At 45.1% G+C, this 18,569-nt stretch overlaps 1 protein-coding gene across 1 annotated transcript; it reads left to right on the top strand.

The window, feature by feature from the left end:
* The first annotated feature begins 96 nt into the window (after nt 1-96).
* Nucleotides 97-18,102, top strand: ZBTB49 (zinc finger and BTB domain containing 49). The gene is made up of 8 exons (XM_083460708.1): nt 97-1,073; nt 5,770-5,942; nt 6,607-7,709; nt 9,908-9,954; nt 12,647-12,720; nt 14,995-15,077; nt 15,749-15,910; nt 17,375-18,102. Exons 2-8 carry the CDS (start codon nt 5,791-5,793, stop codon nt 18,040-18,042), a joined length of 2,289 nt encoding a protein of 762 aa, XP_083316834.1. The 5' UTR covers nt 97-1,073; nt 5,770-5,790; the 3' UTR covers nt 18,043-18,102.
* The last annotated feature ends 467 nt before the right edge of the window (nt 18,103-18,569 follow it).

Genomic DNA, 18,569 nt, shown 5'->3' on the forward strand with positions numbered 1-18,569 from the left:
GGTGGAGGAAGAGTCAAAGCCCTAAACATTTATTTTAAGTCACATTTCGTGTGCCCGCGCATTGGCAGCCTGGAGGGAGAGGCGGCAGCTTGGGTCCGGTCTGAAATACAGCAAAGGAGCAGCGCGGAGGTCCCGCTCAGCTGCTCTTCTGTCGCCAGCCATGGCTGAAGCCCCGCGGGCTGGGGACCAGGAGGGGGCCCGGCTGTTTTTTCACTCCCCCCAAATCCCCTGGCGAGAACCCGGCCCGCCCAGGATGCGGCCACCGGACCCGCTTCAATGGCTCCGCCTCCACGGCGCCTCTCCCAGCACAGCAAACCCAGCGCAGGGCGCTTTCCTCGCCCGCAGACTTTGCACGGAGAAGAGTCATCTCTCGCGCAACCCCCCCAGAACAAAAAGAAAGGCCTCGGGCGCCGCTGGGCTTCTCGCCTGCGGAAGGGCCGGGGCTCAACCCGCGGGGGTGGCACCTCCAGGGAGGGAGGGCGAGGGCCAGAGGGACTCGGCGAAAGGCCCTTCGGAGGTTCGCCTGCTCCGGGGCAGGAGCCGAGAGAGGAAACCCCTTTCCGACACAGCAGCAGCGGGCCATTGAATGCAGGAGTCTGTGCAGGCGGGAGTCTCCGCCCGACGTGACGCGACAGGAAGCTGCTGCCGACGAAGATCCCTCGCCCTGAAATGCCTGCCAGGATTTTGCCTTGAGGAGGAGGAGGAGCCGCCCTGCCGGGAAGGGCCGCCGAGGTCTGGTATTCAGGGCGGCTCCAGCCTCGACGGGGCAGGACGTTTGCCCAGCAGGAAGCCGCCTGGGTCTCGGAGGGGCATTTGGGGTGGCACCTGGAAGCCACCCCACAGATTCACTGCCGGGCAAATGCCGGGTGCGGGCTGCGCTTTGCCCTGGCATGCCGCTCAGGTGCCGAGGAAAGCTTCCTTCGCCTGGGCGCTGGCATTAAAATGCTCACAAGCGATGCACAAAACAGCCCAGCCAGGCTCTGCCAACATGAAGTGTGAACAAATGTAACCGGGAAGTGGAAGAGTCGTGGAGAGCTGCTGTTAAGGCGCAGGAGCAGAGGCGAGGAAAACAGGTGCCTGCCCGCCTTACCTGCTGGCTGGACTTCTTGCAGCCTAAAGCTATGCATGTTTACCGGGCAGTGAGACTTGCTGTTCTTGTTGTTTAGTCGTGTCCGCCTCTTCGTGACCCCCTGGACCAGAGCACGCCAGGCCCTCCTGTCTTCCACTGCCTCCCACAGTTTGGTCAAACTCAAGCTGGTAGCTTCAAGAACACTGTCCAACCATCTCGTCCTCTGTCGTCCCCTTTTCCTTGTGCCCTCCATCTTTCCCAACATCAGGGTCTTTTCCAGGGAGTCTTCTCTTCTCATGAGGTGGCCAAAGTACTGGAGCCTCAGCTTCACGATCTGTCCTTCCAGTGAGCGCTCAGGGCTGATTTCCTTCAGAATGGAGAGGTTTGATCTTCTTGCAGTCCATGGGACTCTCAAGAGTCTCCTCCAGCACCATAATTCAAAAGCATCAATTCTTCGGCAATCAGCCTTCTTGATGGTCCAGCTCTCACTTCCATACATCACTACTGGGAAAACCATGGCTTTTACTATACGGACCTTTGTTGGCAAGGTGATGTCTCTGCTTTTTAAGATGTTGTCTAGGTTTGCCATCGCCTTTCTCCCAAGGAGCAGGCGTCTTTTAATTTCGTGACTGCTGTCACCATCTGCAGTGATTATGGAGCCCAAGAAAGTAAAATCTCTCGCTGCCTCCATTTCTTCCCCTTCTATTTGCCAGGAGGTGATCTTAATTCCGGCTTGGGATTCATCCAGCCCAGCCTTTCGCATGATGAATTCTGCATATAAGTTAAATAAGCAGGGAGACAATATATAGCCTTGCCGTACTCCTTTCCCAATTTTGAACCAATCAGTTGTTCCATATCCAGGCACTCCCATTTCTTTAAGAACTTGCCATAGTTTGCTGTGGTTGACACAGTCAAAGGCTTTTGCATAGTCAATGAAGCAGAAGTAGATGTCTTTCTGGAACTCTCTAGCTTTCTCCATAATCCAGGGCATGTTTGCAATTTGGTCCCTGGTTCCTCTGCCTCTTCTAAATACAGCTTGCACTTCTGGGAGTTCTCGGTCCACATACTGCTTGAGCCTTCCTTGTAGAATTTTAAGCATAACCTTGCTAGCGTGTGAAATGAGTGCAATTGTGCGGTAGTTGGAGCATTCTTTGGCATTGCCCTTCTTTGGGATTGGGATGTAGACTGTTCTTCTCCAATCCTCTGGCCACTGCTGAGTTTTCCAAATTTTCTGGCATATTGAGTGTAGCACCTTAACAGCATCATCGTTTAAAATTTTAAATAGTTCAGCTGGAATATCATCACTTCCACTGGCCTTGTTATTAGCAGTGCTTTCTAAGGCCCATTTGACTTCACTCTCCAGGTTGTCTGGCTCAAGGTCAGCAACCACACTACCTGGGGTATACGAGACATCCATTTCTTTCTGGTATAGTTCCTCAGAGTATTCTTGCCACCTCTTCTTGATGTCTTCTGCTTCTGTTAGGTCCTTACCACTTTTGTCATTTATTATGGTAATCTTTGTACGAAATGTTCCTTTCATATCTCCAATTTTCTTGAACAGATCTCTGGTTTTTCCCATTCTATTGTTTTCCTCTATTTCTTTGCATTGCTCGTTTAAGAAGGCCTTCTTGTCTCTCCTTGCTATTTTTTGGAAATCTGTATTCAATTTCCTGTATCTTTCACTATCTCCCTTGCATTTTGCTTGCCTTCTCTCCCCCGCTATTTGTAAGGCCTCGTTGGACAGCCACTTTGCTTTCTTGCATTTCCTTTTCATTGGGATGGTTTTAGTTGCTGCCTCCTGTATAATGTTACGAGCCTCCATCCATAGTTCTTCAGGCACTCTGTCCACCAAATCTAAATCCTTAAACCTGTTCCTCACTTCCACTGCGTATTCATAAGGGATTTGACTTAGATTGTATCTTACCGGCCCAGTGGTTTTTCCTACTTTCTTCAGTTTAAGCTTGAATTTTGCTATAAGAAGCTGATGATCTGAGCCACAGTCAGCTCCAGGTCTTGTTTTTGCTGACTGTATAGAGCTTCTCCATCTTTGGCTGCAGAGAATATAATCAGTCTGATTTCGATGCTGCCCATCTGGTGATGTCCATGTGTAGAGTTGTCTCTTGTGTTGTTGGAAAAGAGTGTTTGTGATGACCAGCTTGTTCTCTTGGCAGAACTCTATTAGCCTTTGCCCTGCTTCGTTTTGATCTCCAAGGCCAAACTTGCCAGTTGTTCCTTTTATCTCTTGATTCCCTACTTTAGCATTCCAGTAATGAGAAGAACATCCTTCTTTGGTGTCACTTCTATAAGGTGTTGTAAGTCTTCATAGAATTGGTCAATTTCAGTTTCTTCAGCACCAGTAGTTGGTGCATAAACCTGGATTACTGTGATGTTAAAAGGTCTGCCTGGGATTCGTATCGAGATCATTCTATCATTTTTGAGATTGCATCCCAGTACAGCTTTTGCCACTCTTTTGTTGACTATGAGGGCCACTCCATTTCTTTTACGGGATTCTTGCCCACAGTAGTAGATATGATGGTCATCTGAACTGAATTCGCCCATTCCCGTCCATTTTAGTTCACTGATGCCCAGGATGTCAATATTTATTCTTGCCATCTCATTTTTGACCAGATCCAACTTACCAAGGGTCATGGTTCTTACATTCCAGGTTCCTATGCAATATTTTTCTTTACAGCACTGGACTTTCCTTTCGCTTCCAGGCATATCCGCAACTGAGCGTCCTTTCGGCTTTGGCCCAGCCGCTTCATCAGCTCTGAATCTACTTGTACTTGTCCTCCGCTCTTCCTCAGTAGCATGTTGGACGCCTTCCGACCTGAGGGGCTCATCTTCCAGCGTCATAACTTTTATATGCCTGTTGTCTTTGTCCATGGAGTTTTATTGGCAGGGATACTGGAGTGGCTTGCCAGTTCCTGCTCCAGGTGGATCACATTTGGTCAAAACTCTCCACTATGACCTGTCCATCTTGGGTGCCCTGCTCGGCGTAGTTCATAGCTTCTCTGAGTTCTTCAAGCCCCTTCGCCACAGCAAGGCAGTGATCCATGAAGGGGGTGAGACTTGCTAGGTGCAGTGAAACAAATGTTCAGCTAAGTCTGCAGAGAACTGAAGGATGAGACAACTTGCCTCCCTTCTCTAGCATCCCCACCCCCACTCCTGTCCCATCACTCACAATGTACAGGCGCATTTTCAGCTGTCATGCAAACTCTGGCTTGCCAATTTCAGTTTTTAAACATCTTGGGATCTCGGGCAGAGACCCTGTGGGCAGAGTTAGAAACTCAGGTATACAGTCATACCTTGGGTTACAGACGCTTCAGGTTGTGCGTTTTCGGGTTATGGACGCGCCAAAATCCAGAAGTACCGGAACGGGTTACTTCCGGATTTTGGCGCATGCACAGAAGCACTAAATCGCGCTTTGCACATGCACAGAAGCGCCAAATTGCAACCCGCGTGTGCGCAGACGCAGCACTGCGGGTTGCAAACATGCCTCCTGCATGGATCACGTTTGCAACCCAAGCGTCCACTCTATAAGCTCAATGCCAAATTAAAGCAAAAACCTTAAACCTTTAAACCTTAAAAACCTTTAAACCTTAAAGCAAGGTTGCAGTTGCCAAAATGGAATGTTGCCATTTTTGGGCAAGGTTGCTCTCCCCCCCCTCCCCCCATGATGGACTGAGTAGGGTGGTTCAGAGGACAATCTTGAGCTGGGTTAAGAGTGTTGAGAACTGCAAGAAGAAGAGTCACTTGATCCAGGGACAGTCCACATGTCTATTGGCTTATTCCTGCCTCACAGGAGGAGACCTGAAGGCAAATGTCCACCTTCCTCCTGAAATGTTAGCCATGCGCTATACGCTAGTTGAGGTGTGCTGCCGCACACTCACTGACTTCCCTGCATGGGAAAACAGGAGACTCCTCTTTTGAAACAGTGCCTGTCATCTGCACTTCTTAGAAGTGATTGTCCTTAAAATAGATACTTTAAAATTAATTGGGAATATCCTTTTAGTTGAGTAAAAGACTCTTCAGATTGTGCATCTAACCATTTCGCTGATTAAATATTGCCGCCCTTGTTGCTACTCACTGACGCAGGACTGGTTCCACAGCACGTCGTAGGCATGCTGCTCCTTCCAATTTGCGGCAGCATCCCCATCTTCCAGAAGCATGGTGCACTATGCTTTGGCAATGTACTTACGTGACTTACGCTGCAATATTATTACTTCCAGGCTCACCGGGATTGTTTCTGTCCTCCCTTATTGCAACTTGCATGGATGATAGGAAGAAGGCCTGGCTCTCGAACATCTGCTCACATCTGTTTAATTTAGTGGCACTTTATTTCCTTGTAAGTGCTGAAAATGTCACCCCTTGGTGCAGTCTCTCTGCATTGTACCTAATGCCACGATCCCACAGGATCAATGCTGGGAAGGGAAAGAATTTGATATGGCTGTTAATCTCTCTCTAAGCATTTGTCAGAGGCATGCACAAGTGCTCTGTTATGTTTGCATATGGACAGCATTTTGTAAAATAGGAAACCATTTAAAATTTTGGATTAAGAAATTGTTTTAGAAGTAATTTAACATATGCCATTTTGCATGTAGTAAATCTATTATAAAACATTACTTCATTGACGCCAGTGCGCTGTATATACAAAACTCTGCTTCCTGAGATGCTATGTCTTTTTTATTTTATTTTAGGTAATTAAGGCATATCCTAGCATGGATGCTGTTGTGAGCCACAGCTGTCACCTTCTTCAGCAGCTACATGAGCAACGCATTCAAGGCCTTCTCTGTGACTGCATGTTGGTGGTCAAAGGTGTTTGTTTCAAAGCACATAAAAATGTGTTAGCTGCTTTCAGCCAGTACTTCAGGTATGTTAATGAAAACACTTCAGTGAAAGCAATTAACAGCGCAGTTTAGGCCACAAACTTTGGCATGTATAGAATTGTGTTCCAGAAATATATAGGAGTGTTATTTTTCTTATAAAGTAGTTGTGCTGATACACACAGGTCTAGGAAAGAAGTGAAAAGTGTAGACATGGGAATTGGGGCAGACATCAATGTCTGGCACATGATTAATAAACATGGAGATGTTTCACAATCCCAATGAGGCTTGTGATAGCCCCACACACTTTTGACACACTCCTCTGTGTGTGAGAACTGAGGATGGATGGATGGATTGACTGATAATTATATTGACTAGATTCTGAAAATACTTACAGCACAACAGCGGTGCCAACTTAAATAAAATATGGGGGGGCAGGTAAACCCTGCCCCACAAAATCAGTCACATGATGTGGCTCACACACACCATTTGAATGGCAATGCCCACCAACTGGGGGGGGGGCAGCCCCCTCAAATATTTTATTAGGGGGCAAAGACCCCCCCCAGCCCCTAGGAGTTGGCTCCTACAGCATCCAGAATGTTTGTGTGTTGTAGCCTAAATTACTATATTATTCATATATTTTTGCTATGAGGACTGGCCGTTTTAAATACGTGTATTGCATTTTAAAGAGTTGTGCTTTTTCTCTCCTAGGACCCTGTTCCAAAATTCCTCAGGTCAGAAGAATGATGTGTTGTACTTGGATATTAAAAATGTCGGCGGCATTGGCCAGATCTTGGACTACATGTATACATCTCATCTTGAACTCAATCAGGACAATGTGCAAACGTTATTGGGTATTGCGCAGTCTCTGCAGGTGCAGAATGTTTTGAACATGTGCCGCACCTTTTTGAAAAGCCCCACGGGTGTCGAGCAGCCCGCCGGTGTGCCTTGCAGCAGTGCCTTCTCCTTGCAAAACGCTTTGGCTGAAGATACAAATGGGGAGAGTTATGGCGCTAGTTTACTGCCTGGAGGTTCATCGACTGTGGAGCCGTGTAAAGTCCTGGATAACTATAACCCACATGGGCCACAGCCTGTTTCACCTCACGTCTCATCTGGTGATGGAAACAAAGAGAAAGAGGGTTCCGTGGAGGCTAATTGCACAGATCTCTCACTTAAACAGCCAAATTGTCATTACAAACTCCGTAACTTTTATAGCAAACAGTTCTACAAGCAAACCACTTGTCCCAGCAACAAGAGATCAGCAGAGCCACCTTTTGATTTCAGTCCCTCCGCAGAACAAAGCCCGGCCAAAAATGCACCTTCCTGCACTATTGGTCATTCTGAAAGTGTTTTGGAATCACCTGATCACTTACCAGCAAACTTTCTGGTTCAGCCCTTAAATGAGTGTCCCGAGGATCAGGAATCGGAAGGCGCGTCTTTACAGCCAGTCAAAGAGATGAGGCTTAAAAAGGCCATACATCTTAAAAAACTGAGTTTCCTAAGGTCTCAAAAGTCCCCCGAACAATCTTCTGTGCTTAAAATTGCTGATGGAGAGTTTGCAAGGGAAAGTGAGGTGGAAAGCCAAAGTAGCACAAAAAGGGCCAATGCTGATGCTCCTGGAGGAAAAGAAGTTAAACGTCTAGTGAGTTCAGAATGCCTGGAGGAAAATGTTGAACTTGAGGCATCTCAGGAAGCTTCTGAGGCAGGTGGCCAGTTACAGACTTTCCTGCCGGAGAGGCAGTATCCTTGTTCATTGTGTGGGAAAGCTTTTAAACACCCGAGCAATCTGGAGCTGCACATAAGGTCTCATACAGGTACAGTCATTGACATTTCTAGGCTAATTATTCATTACAAAACCAAAAGGCAGATAGAATCTAGTCTTCGCAGCTGAAAGGGCACAGGGCACCTGCTACTCTGGTAAGGCCAACACATCAAATGTGCTTTCAGTGGAAAACCAGGCTATATATTTAATCTTTGCCATATAGTTATGTGTGTCCCTTATAAAAGCAACGTGATGGCTAGCCTGTGTCTGATATTTATGTTTATTAACACCTGCAAAAGAAAACTATTGCAAAGGAAAAGACAGCAGTTTGTAAAAAAATGTTGCTTCCTATATTTTCCTTTTCCCATTCTGCCAGTGTGATCTGACTCTGTCACTTTTACAGTGAGGCTAAAATGCTTATGGAATCAGGTCATCCCCCCAGACGGGGGGCTGTTTTTAGGATCAGGGAGGCCTTGCCTGCAAATCCCAGCTTCCCAGGGGACTTGGAAGGCTGCTGAAGATTATAGTTCTGTGCCCACTTAATTGTAAGTCCCATTAAATGCAGTAGGAGTTACTTCTGAGTAAACATGTCATGTTGTAAGTCATCTCACCTCCTGTCACACCTTACTAAAACAACAGTATTGAGCTTCCTTAGGGGGTTTTTCAGAGGTGCTGCAAGCAGAAACAAAGTAAGATAGGAATACCAGCCATTACCTAAATAATGGTGAGGCACTACAGTGGTGCCCCGCAAGACGAATGCCTCGCAAGACGAAAAACCCGCTAGACGAAAGGGTTTTCCGTTTTTCGATGCGCTTCGCAAGACGAATTTCCCTATGGGCTTGCTTCGCAAGACGAAAACGTCTTGCGAGTCTTGCGATTTTTTTCGCTCCCACCCCTTTTTCTAAGCCGCTAATCCGCTAATAGCCTTTTAGCCGCTAAGCCGCTAAGCCTTTAATAGCCGCTAAACCGCTAATAGCGCTAATCCGCTAAGCTGCTAATAGGGTTGCTTCGCAAGACGAAAAAACCGCTAGACGAAGAGACTCGCGGAACGGATTATTTTCGTCTTGCGAGGCACCACTGTATTTGTAAGGTACATAATATTTTAAAGATGGTATGCTCAAGCTAGGATAAGCACTCAGAGAGGGCCTGTGGATTTCAAAAGAAAAGTTAAGCCTGTGCTTATTTCCCCCCCTCAAGGTGAGTGGAATTTAAAGCTGGCTAGCTTTGTGCCCAGTGCATATGAAATTGCTTAGGGCTTTCAAACAATTAAGTAATGTTTAGTTGATTAGAAGGTGACTGCTAAAGGAATCCAGTAAAATAATTTGTCTGCATTACCCTTCTGGAAGTGGGAGCAACAAACCACGATCCTTGACTAAGCATTACATCCAAGACAGTGATCGTAGTTTATCTGCAAACCTTGGTTGGTAAGCCAACAACAAACCTTGGCTTCATGTTCTAGTTTGCTTGGAGTGAAATAAATCACATTCCCTGGTTTGTATATAGAACGCTAAGCCAAGGATTTTGGTTTGCAAAGAAGTACCCAAAGCCATTTGCACACTCCTGGGTAACCATTAATTATGGCTTACCATGATGCGCAAATATTTCTAAAAATGCATAAATTTTGTGTTGCGTCATTTCTTTAAAAAAAATAATAAGTAAAGTGAACCAGAAATCCCTGATTATTGTTTGGCTGAGAAATGCCAGAATTTAGACCTGTCAGTTGATCAAAGAGTTAAAAAGCAAAATGACTACTTGGTGTATGTGGAAGGAAATGGCTGTAAAATGACTTCAAGATGCTTCCTTCATTCTAACTTATTGTGGAAGCCTGAAGCTCCTGTTCACACACACAAAGCTCTCCTGTTCAGAAGAGATTTCCAATCGCATCTATTAAGGAGACACTATTCTGTGATGTGTGTCAGCCTGAGGCAAACCACCTACATCATTAAATGGAGGGATCTTCTTATTATTTTATTTTTGATTTTCACTTTTATACATGTCGATAATTTTACATTTTAACATGCAGAAATAATTAGTACTGTTGAGCAAAAAATCAACAAGCCATTAACTGGGAAGCAGCTCTAGAGCTGTTCTTCAAGCTTTTGGGAAAATTCTGTGCTCAGGCGTTTATGCATTATAGTTAAGCAAAGTAGCTAATGTAAAATATAGCTTGCTGGCAACTGTTCTGAATTTTGTTTATATGCCAGTTTCAAACTTCTGTACAGCAGAAAACATTATTGCTTCTTCTTTTAGGTGAGAAGCCATTTGAATGTAACGTTTGTGGCAAATGTTTTTCACAGGTAGGTGTTTGAGTCTCCTTTTGTTAACATGCCACTCACCAAGTCAACACTCACTCACATTGCAATATGTGTAGTCCTGTAGGAACTGTGGAGAAGAATGTTTTCCATCTCTTTAATATTTTTTAAAAAATCAACGCTTTTCTGTTCCCCATCCCCATCCTCCTTGAGCTTAATGCTGAGATGTTTTTGAGAGCATTAGTCATCCAAGATATTCAGGTCTGAAAAACATTAGGTCCATGAAATCCAGCTCCAGCTAATTTCTCAGTCCTAAATATGATCCTTTTATTATTTTTGTGTTTCAAACCCCAAAGCTCTGAGCAGAATTCAGATTGGATCATACGATTGGACTTGGGGCTCTGAGAGCTGGTACAATGATGCCACTGTCCCCTTGCTCTAGAGTTGACCCTTCCCCTATAGCAAAGGAGGTAGACAAGTCCCAGCAAGGGGCTTTTCGTGCAGGTAAGAGATTGAGAAACCTCTTCTCGCCCATAACTTCAAATAAAAGCACAATAATGCTCTGGTGTAAGGGCGGAGCCAGGGAGTTTTCCCCTCTGGTGTACACACAATACATGTTGCTACCTCTTTTGGCTCAAGAAAATTGCCAGCCTCTAGTCTTTGGACTAGGGACGCGGGTGGCGCTGTGGTGTAAGCCACTGAGCCTCTTGGGCTTGCTTGGTGGTTCGAATCCTCGCGACGGGGTGAGCTCCCACTGTTCGGTCCCTGCTCCTGCCAACCTAGCAGTTCGAAAGCACGTCAAAGTGCAAGTAGATAAATAGGTACCGCTCCGGTGGGAAGGGAAACATCATTTCCATGCCCTACTCAGGTTTGCCAGAAGTGGCTTAGTCATGCTGGCCACATGAAAAACTGTCTGTGGACAAACGCCGGCTCCCTCGGCCAGTAAAGCAAGATAAGTGCCGCAACCCCAGAGTCGTTCACGACTGGACTTGACTGTCAGGCGTCCTTTACCTTTACGTCTTTGGATCATCAACCTGGTGCCTGCGGATGGCACGGTGTCTGCAAAAGCCTTCATTGGTGCCCCAGGGAAGGGGGTCCAGACTCTGAGCTTTACTTTCTAAAAAAAGGAAGTCTCTAGTCCTCCTAGAAAGTAAATTCTGAAACAAAACATGTAGATTAGTGTTGCCATATTTCAAAAAGTAAAAACCAGGACACCCCGAAAGTTGTTGAGGAAAGTTTTCGGGAAAGCCCCAGAATTGTTGAGCTTTTTAAAGACAAACCCCAAAGTTTGCAAAAATGCAAAAAAAAATATTAAATAAAATACCAACCACAATTTTTAGATTGATTTGCCTAAGATCCAGGACAAAGTGCCACCTTTCGGAAATTCCCCTGGACATCAATTCTGCCTTCGAAATCCCATTAATGTCTGGGAGAATCCAAATATATGGCAGTCCTAGTGTAAGTACCCTTCTAAGTGATTTCTGTGAAATATACCAGTCTGGCTGCTCCTGCCTGGCAGTGTTTTTGTCCAATGACTAAAGGCAGAGCGGTGATTGATGTGTGAGTTGGTTTGGCACCAGGCAGTAGGAATCCCTGGGTTCCTAAGTTGTTCTTGTTCCCCTTCCATTCATTGAACTTGTCCATTTTCCAAGGATGGGAATCTCCGTAGTTTTCCTTCCTCCTTCCTTCCTTCTTTTCTAGCAACCACAATGAATATTTCTGTGGCTTAAGATACGGTAGTTCCTAGGAGTTATTTCCTGCAAATACTCCTACACAAGAGGTGCGGGTGGGTGTTAAATATTTCTCCTCCATAAAGGCAAATGTGAAAACTTTGCACAGAAACTTAGGCATGTCTCCTGCCATGCGCGAGTTAAAGAGCAGGCATGCATTTAGGATTTACAGTGGTGCCTCGCAAGACGAAAAGAATCCGTTCTGTGATTCTCTTCGTCTAGCGGTTTTTTCATCTTGTGAAGCAAGCCCATTGACGGATTAGCGCTATTAGCGGCTTTTAGCGGCTTATCTGCTGATCGGATCAGCTGATAAGCGGCTTAGCGGCTTAAAAAAGGGGGGGGAGGAAAAAACCCCCGGAGGAACTCGCAAGACATTGTCGTCTTGCGAAGCAAGCCCATAGGAGATTCGTTTTGCGAAGCACCTCCAAAACGGAAAACTATTTCATCTAGCAAGTTTTCCGTCTTGCGAGGCATTCGTCTTGCGGGGCACCACTGTACAGTATACTTAACTTGAGCTACAGCTGCCTACATGTCTACTCAGAAGTAAGTCTTTGTGATTAATGGGGCTTGCTCCCAGATAAAAAAGGGAACAGGATGGCAGGCCTTGGCTTAGGGTTGACAGTGAGGAGGGAGGGAAGACTTCTTGTGCCTTTAACAGCTGTATGGAATATTCAACACGTTCAGCAATTTCTTGTACGGAAACAGAATTATGGGCAAAGCATCCGCATGACTGTTCTTGTTCTGTTTCTGTGTTATGCCCCCTTGGCAGCCACTTTGTGACTGGGGAGGCCCTAGCATTCTCTCAAAATTCAACATGCGCCCACTGGACCAAACGTTTGGCGATCCCCAGTGTAGTCTAAATAGCAGCACTGATCCTACTAGCAGAAGACTTTCTTTTTGAAGTGTCATAGTTCAGTAAAGTGCGATCCTCATTTCCAATCGTAAACTTTTACCAATATCACCTATTTGGTTAGTTCAGCTGCTAAAAGTGTTTCTTCTCTTTGTAGGCAGGTAATCTTCAAACGCATTTACGGCGGCACTCGGGTGAAAAACCTTACATCTGTGAAATCTGTGGGAAAAGGTTTGCCTTTCGTTTTTGTTTTTTAAAATGTGTATTTATTTTTTGCGTTACAAAATTGTGCACGCATAAATCATAAAACATGGCCGAAAACAGGTCTTTAGAGGGGGGTAAAAGGCTAAACATATTATTTTACAGGACAGTACATAATAATGAGGTAGTTACAGTAAACCAGTTCAATGAATTCTTCAATAAATCAATTTGGAAAATATAGAATACTAGGAATGAGCTCATGAGTATTGCCACACTGAGCTGTCGATTTACATTAAGAAGTTCTAAACCATATTGCAATATATAGCAGGTATTTCTCATCCGTATGTTGTTTTATTTGTATATCTAATAAAATTTTGCCATATAGTGTAAAAATAATCTTTTTTTCCTCTCCCCTTGCGATTTTTGTGAAAACTCTTCCATTACAGCTGTTTGCCAGACTATATTCCATGCCAATGATAAAACAATAAATATTCATTAATTGTAAGGTTTTCCAGCTACTACCGTTCTAGCTGCTGTTAATAGATGTGTTATTAATTCTTTACTTCTTAATTGGTCCATATTATTCATATATATATAATAGTCTCAGAGTTATTATTTATTCTGATTATTATTTATTAAACTTGTATACCGTCCTAAACCCACAGGTCTAAGGGCATTCCAGTGGGGTTGCCTGAGCTATAGCCTGAGAGATCTCTTTTAAAACTTCCATTCAAAATTGTTCTATTTGTGGACATGTGGTAAAAAGTTTTTATAACTGTGGAGCTCATAAATTACTATTATGATACAGTACAGGGATGCATTCGGGTGGCCTGTTCCCAGGCTGCCAAACTGTGCAACACTTGTCTGCCTTTAATGGCAGCTTCCTCATTGTCTTAAACCTTTTCAAATGGATGTGGTGGTTTCAAACCACAATTGCACAACAGGGTTGAATTGTGGTTTTTGATCCTGGTTTGGGAGGGAACTGCTCAGAATGCAGTTTTCTAGTCACAGAAATGGGTTTGAGGACATCAGGCGGTCTTTTGTTGAGGTCGGAGTGGGAGTTGAGAAAAAGAAGTTCTTGAGCTCATTGGCAGTTTTGATTCCTCCAAACACTTTGGGAATGTGATGTCTGAATATGGCCACTATTACATTACTGCAGTAACTGCTCTAGAATTTGTTGAACCTAAATACATACATGGAGGTTGGGGTTCTGCATCTCTTTTTCTTCTTTTTCATTTTTAACAATAGTCATACCTTGGGTTGAATGTGCTTCATGATGAGCACGTTAGAGTTGCGCTCCATGGCAACCCGGAAGTAACGGAGCACATTACTTCTGGGTTTCGCTGCTTGCACAGATGTTCAAAATGATGTCATGCGCAGAAGCAGCGAAAAGCGACGCGTGCGTGCGCAAATGGGCCGTTGCTAGTTACGTTTGCTTCTAGATGCGAACAGGGCTCCGGAACGGATCCCGTTCGCATCTAGAGGTACCACTGTACCCTTAAAAACCTACAGTATTGTTATTGCTTCATTCCGTTTAGCAAGACTGTATGTGAACTTCTGAGTGAGTTGAAATATTATGCAGCCTAAATGATTGGCTAGAGAAATAGCATTCCACAGTAGCACTGTTTTAACATTTATATCTGCAGGAGATTTCTGGCAGCATCTGACATGAGATGGTGCTTTATATTCCACAACTGCATCTGTCCAGCACTTTTAGCTTTGATTATAATCGAGGGCTGAGCATAGCAGCTTCCACTGTGACACATGGCTCCAATTCGGTCAACTTTGAGTGAGACAAACCACTGGTGTGCTCACAGCACTGCAGGAATGTGATTGTTTGAGCCATCACCTCCTGGTGGGAATTGCAGGCGTGGCCCTTTTCATTTGTGGCATCATGAGGGCCAGAAAAGGACAGACCATGTGGGGGTGCTAAATCGATGCTGCACTGCAATTCCTCCTAGGAAGCCTGACATACTTGTGCAGATGATTGCCTCAACACTTTCAGTTTTAGAATAAGAAGCACAGCTGTGAAAAGGCGTACAGTGGTACCTCGGGTTAAGAACTTAATTCATTCTGGAGGTCCATTCTTAACCTGAAACTGTTCTTAGCCTGAGGTACCACTTTAGCTAATGGAGCCTCCCACTGCTGCCACGCGATTTCTGTTCTCATCCTGAAGCAAAGTTCTTAACCCGAGGTACTATTTCTGGGTTAGCGGAGTCTGTAACCTGAAGCGTCTGTAACCTGAGGTACCACTGTATAAGGTTTATAACCAAACAGAAGGGACCTTTTAAATTCCTGTTTCAGGTTTGCTGCATCCGGAGATGTCCAACGCCACATCATTATTCACACTGGAGAAAAGCCACACTTGTGCGATATTTGTGGTCGAGGTGAGTTGGAGCATATCCTCCAGATGTAATCGTTGGGGATGGGCCACAGCTCAACAGCGGAACATCTGCTTTGCATGCAGATTGTGCCTGATTCAGTTACTGGCTTTTCCAGGTGGGTGCTGGGAAAGTTTCCTCCCTGGTTCCTGGAGAGCCACTTCTAACCTGTGTAGATAAGGCATGAGCTAGATGGAAGAATGGTCTGTCCCAGTGCAAGGCAGCTTCCAGTGTTCCTGGTCTGTGGATAGACCTCATTCACAAGCCCTCTAGAGGCAACCACTGATCAATGTACGTCAGAATGATGCACCATCACACATGCAGCGCCAAACCTAGAAGTGACTCGGAAATGTCATTAAACATGTCACTAAAAGGGCAGAACGGGGCAGGGTGCACAGAGGTCTGGATGACAAAATTGTTGTCAGCTGTATACCATGTGGCATAGGTTCCCCTACTTGGTATGTCTCTCCTCAGCCCAAGCAAACCCCACCCATAACTGGAATCATAGTCCTGTTAGCCTGCAGCAGTTGGCAATCTTGTGCCATGACTAGTAGGAGCAGACCTGTCAGTCCAAGGGGCTGGTGACATCCCATATGTCCGAGAGCTGCATCGGCGTAATGGAGCCATTTTGTGGCTTGCACCCTGTGAGCAACCGTCCCGTGTCTCTGTCCTTCTAGGATTTAGTAACTTCAGCAATTTAAAGGAACACAAGAAGAACCATAGAGTTGAGAAGGTGTTCACCTGCGATGAATGTGGAAAATCATTTAACATGCCCAGAAAGTTAGTAAAGCACAGGATCAGACACACTGGAGAGAAACCGTACAGCTGCTCTGCTTGTGGTAAGTCTGTGCTTCAATTTATATATAGGAATATCATTTATTTGTGTAGCCAAAAAATAAAATGCATAAAACAGAGCAAAATACATTACACAGTTAAAATAATCATTAAACCAAGCATTCTGTCCGATAAGAGTTTGCTCCCCTGAAAAATGTAATTTATCACCCCCACAAATTGCCACTTTAAAGATAAAACAAGCCACCTTTTCCAAAGTGTAGTGGGACATGCCCAATTTGGAAAAAAACAAAATAAATGGTTGCAAGTGCTTCTTTCCTGCTCTTGTGGGTTTTCTGAGCACAGAAATAATGATGACTGAATTCAGCAGTTCCCCTCCCCGATTCATAAGACTTTGCTTTGGCAATGTTTTGTTCTCGTGGAATTTGCCACCTATGATAGCCTCTTCGCTTTGGCTTAAACAATAAAAATAATTCCATCCCCAATAGGGCTGCATGCAAGCTTAGCTGCCTTCTGGCACAAGGGCTTCTGCATTGGAAGACAGGTGAGTTTAGTGTTGTACAACAGAGGACTCCAACCAAACTGTGGTTATTGGAAACTCATTGTGCAACAGTGAGTTGTGCACAAAGCTTACCAGTAGCTTGCTTACACATTCTCTTGTGCAACAGCATTCCACACACAACATTTCACCAGCGGAATAAATTTACCACATTCTCTATACAGAAGCTACTGCCATTTAACCAATACAGTAGCTATTGGTTAGAGTGATTGCTCAGAAAGATGAATCTCCTTAGCAGACATGCGTCTACAGGCCATTGAACTCTGGAATGATCCTAGAAGTGTAGTCAGCTTGCCTGGAGCACAAATATCCAGGAAAAGGATAGGATACGTGTCTGCGGTTGCAACAGTGACGGTAGGGTCAGTTAGAACCCACACACCAGTATTGTAGGTGTTACGCACTTTCGAGCGGGAAGTATTATTGATCCTGGTGAACTCTTCACATCTGTATCGTTATACTGAGGAAGGAAGGTTTTCAATATGTATTTTGTATTCTTATTTTGTATTTTTCAGTTGTGAACCACCCTGGGGTCTTCAGATGAAGGGTGGTATACAAATTTTAATCATCATCATCATCATATTCCTGACTGACTTTAACTTAGTGCTGTGTTGAATACATCCCACAGTTATCTAATAGTAATATCTGTTACTGAAAGATATACAATACATTATTCCAACTAAGGAATAATTCATGGGCAAAATAATTAATGCTCCACCACGTGTAAAATTGATGGACAGCGCAGCGTTAATTAAAAAAAGCAGGTTCCTATAACCTATTGCGTATGTCATCAATTGGACACATTTAACAGCACACGGGACCCAGGTGACAGCAAACGCCAATAAATACAAACGATGTATTTTAGACATGATAATTATTCATTTGTAACACATGCACAAGACAACTGATACCTGTTGGGAGATACCATTTCCAAATAACCTTTCTTGTTTTACAGGAAAATGCTTTGTGGGGTCTGGCGACTTACGGCGACATATCCGGACTCACACTGGGGAAAAACCGTATAACTGTGAGACCTGCAATAAAGGCTTCAGTCGCTCTGCTGTCCTGCGTCGGCACAAAAAAATCCATTGCAAAGTTGGCAACAGTGGTCCAAATACACTGGATGACTTTTCCCAGACAGTAGAAATATCTGAACTTGAGAAGCCCCAGAGCTCAGACTCATTTGCCCAAGAAATATCCGTAACTTTATTGCCAGTGTCAGTGAAGTTTCCCATCCACCCAAACGGAAATTCAACCACTGAATTTGACAGCCCTGGGGCAACATTCCGCAAGGCGCGACCCACCGCGCAACAGAATGAGTGTGCGAACCAACAGAAATTGAGCTTGGATCCTGTTAAACTCTGCAAATCTCAGCCAAGACCTAATCGGACATGCTATTATAAAGGTGTGGATCTACCCCCTGAGGAGGAACCTCTGCAATCTGAAGGCAATTCCATGACTCAGACTTCCATGACTACACTGGGCAGCGGTTGCAGCAGTGAGCTGAGTAGTCGTGCGTCTTCTGCTGAATACAGAAACAGTGAAGGGCCATTTTTCTCCAGTGTGACCCTCTGGGGTTTGGCCATGAAGACACTACAGAATGAAAGTGAGCTGGACCAGTGACAAGTTCACCTTATAGTTTGTCGTCTTAATAAATGAATGAAAACAAACATTTGTACCGTGCACTGAACTATTCAAAGTGCTTCCTGTCCAGTGCTTTATAATCCTCACAACAGCCATATAATATAAGGTCAATCCCATTATCCTTCTTGGAGTTCCTTCATGGAGTTGACCTGGGACAGCTCAGTCCGTAGAGCAGGGGTCAGCAAACTTTTTCAGCAGGGGGCCAGTCCGCTGTCCCTCAGACCTTGTGGGGGGCTGGACTGTATGGGGGGAGGGCAAATGATGCAAGAGCACCACGAGCCCCGGTGGCTGCTTACCTGTGTCTTACGAACGGCAGGAGCTGGCGGCGGCGGCGGAGGGATGATGGTCGGCGCACAAAAGGACTCTGGAGAGGGGCTGCTTAAAATGGCGCCCGCTCGAGTGCTGCTGCTGCTGGCACCAACAAAGCCCAGCCCCCTTCCTCCTCTAGGCAGGGCGGGGAGAAGCCAGGAGGAGGGAGGAGGTGCTGCCGCCATCGTGTGAGGGAA

The sequence above is a fragment of the Podarcis liolepis genome (genome assembly GCF_965112155.1).
Source record: "Podarcis liolepis genome assembly, chromosome: 9".
Taxonomy (NCBI): Eukaryota; Metazoa; Chordata; class Lepidosauria; order Squamata; family Lacertidae; genus Podarcis; species Podarcis liolepis.

Excerpts from the sequence above, each read along its gene's own strand:
- ZBTB49 (XM_083460708.1), top strand. The coding sequence starts at position 5,791 with ATGGATGCTGTTGTGAGCCACAGCTGTCACCTTCTTCAGCAGCTACAT. Across the intron at positions 12,721-14,994 it reads TGTGAAATCTGTGGGAAAAG|GTTTGCTGCATCCGGAGATG; the intron begins GTTTGCCTTTCG and ends TTCCTGTTTCAG. Across the intron at positions 15,078-15,748 it reads GTGCGATATTTGTGGTCGAG|GATTTAGTAACTTCAGCAAT; the intron begins GTGAGTTGGAGC and ends CTGTCCTTCTAG.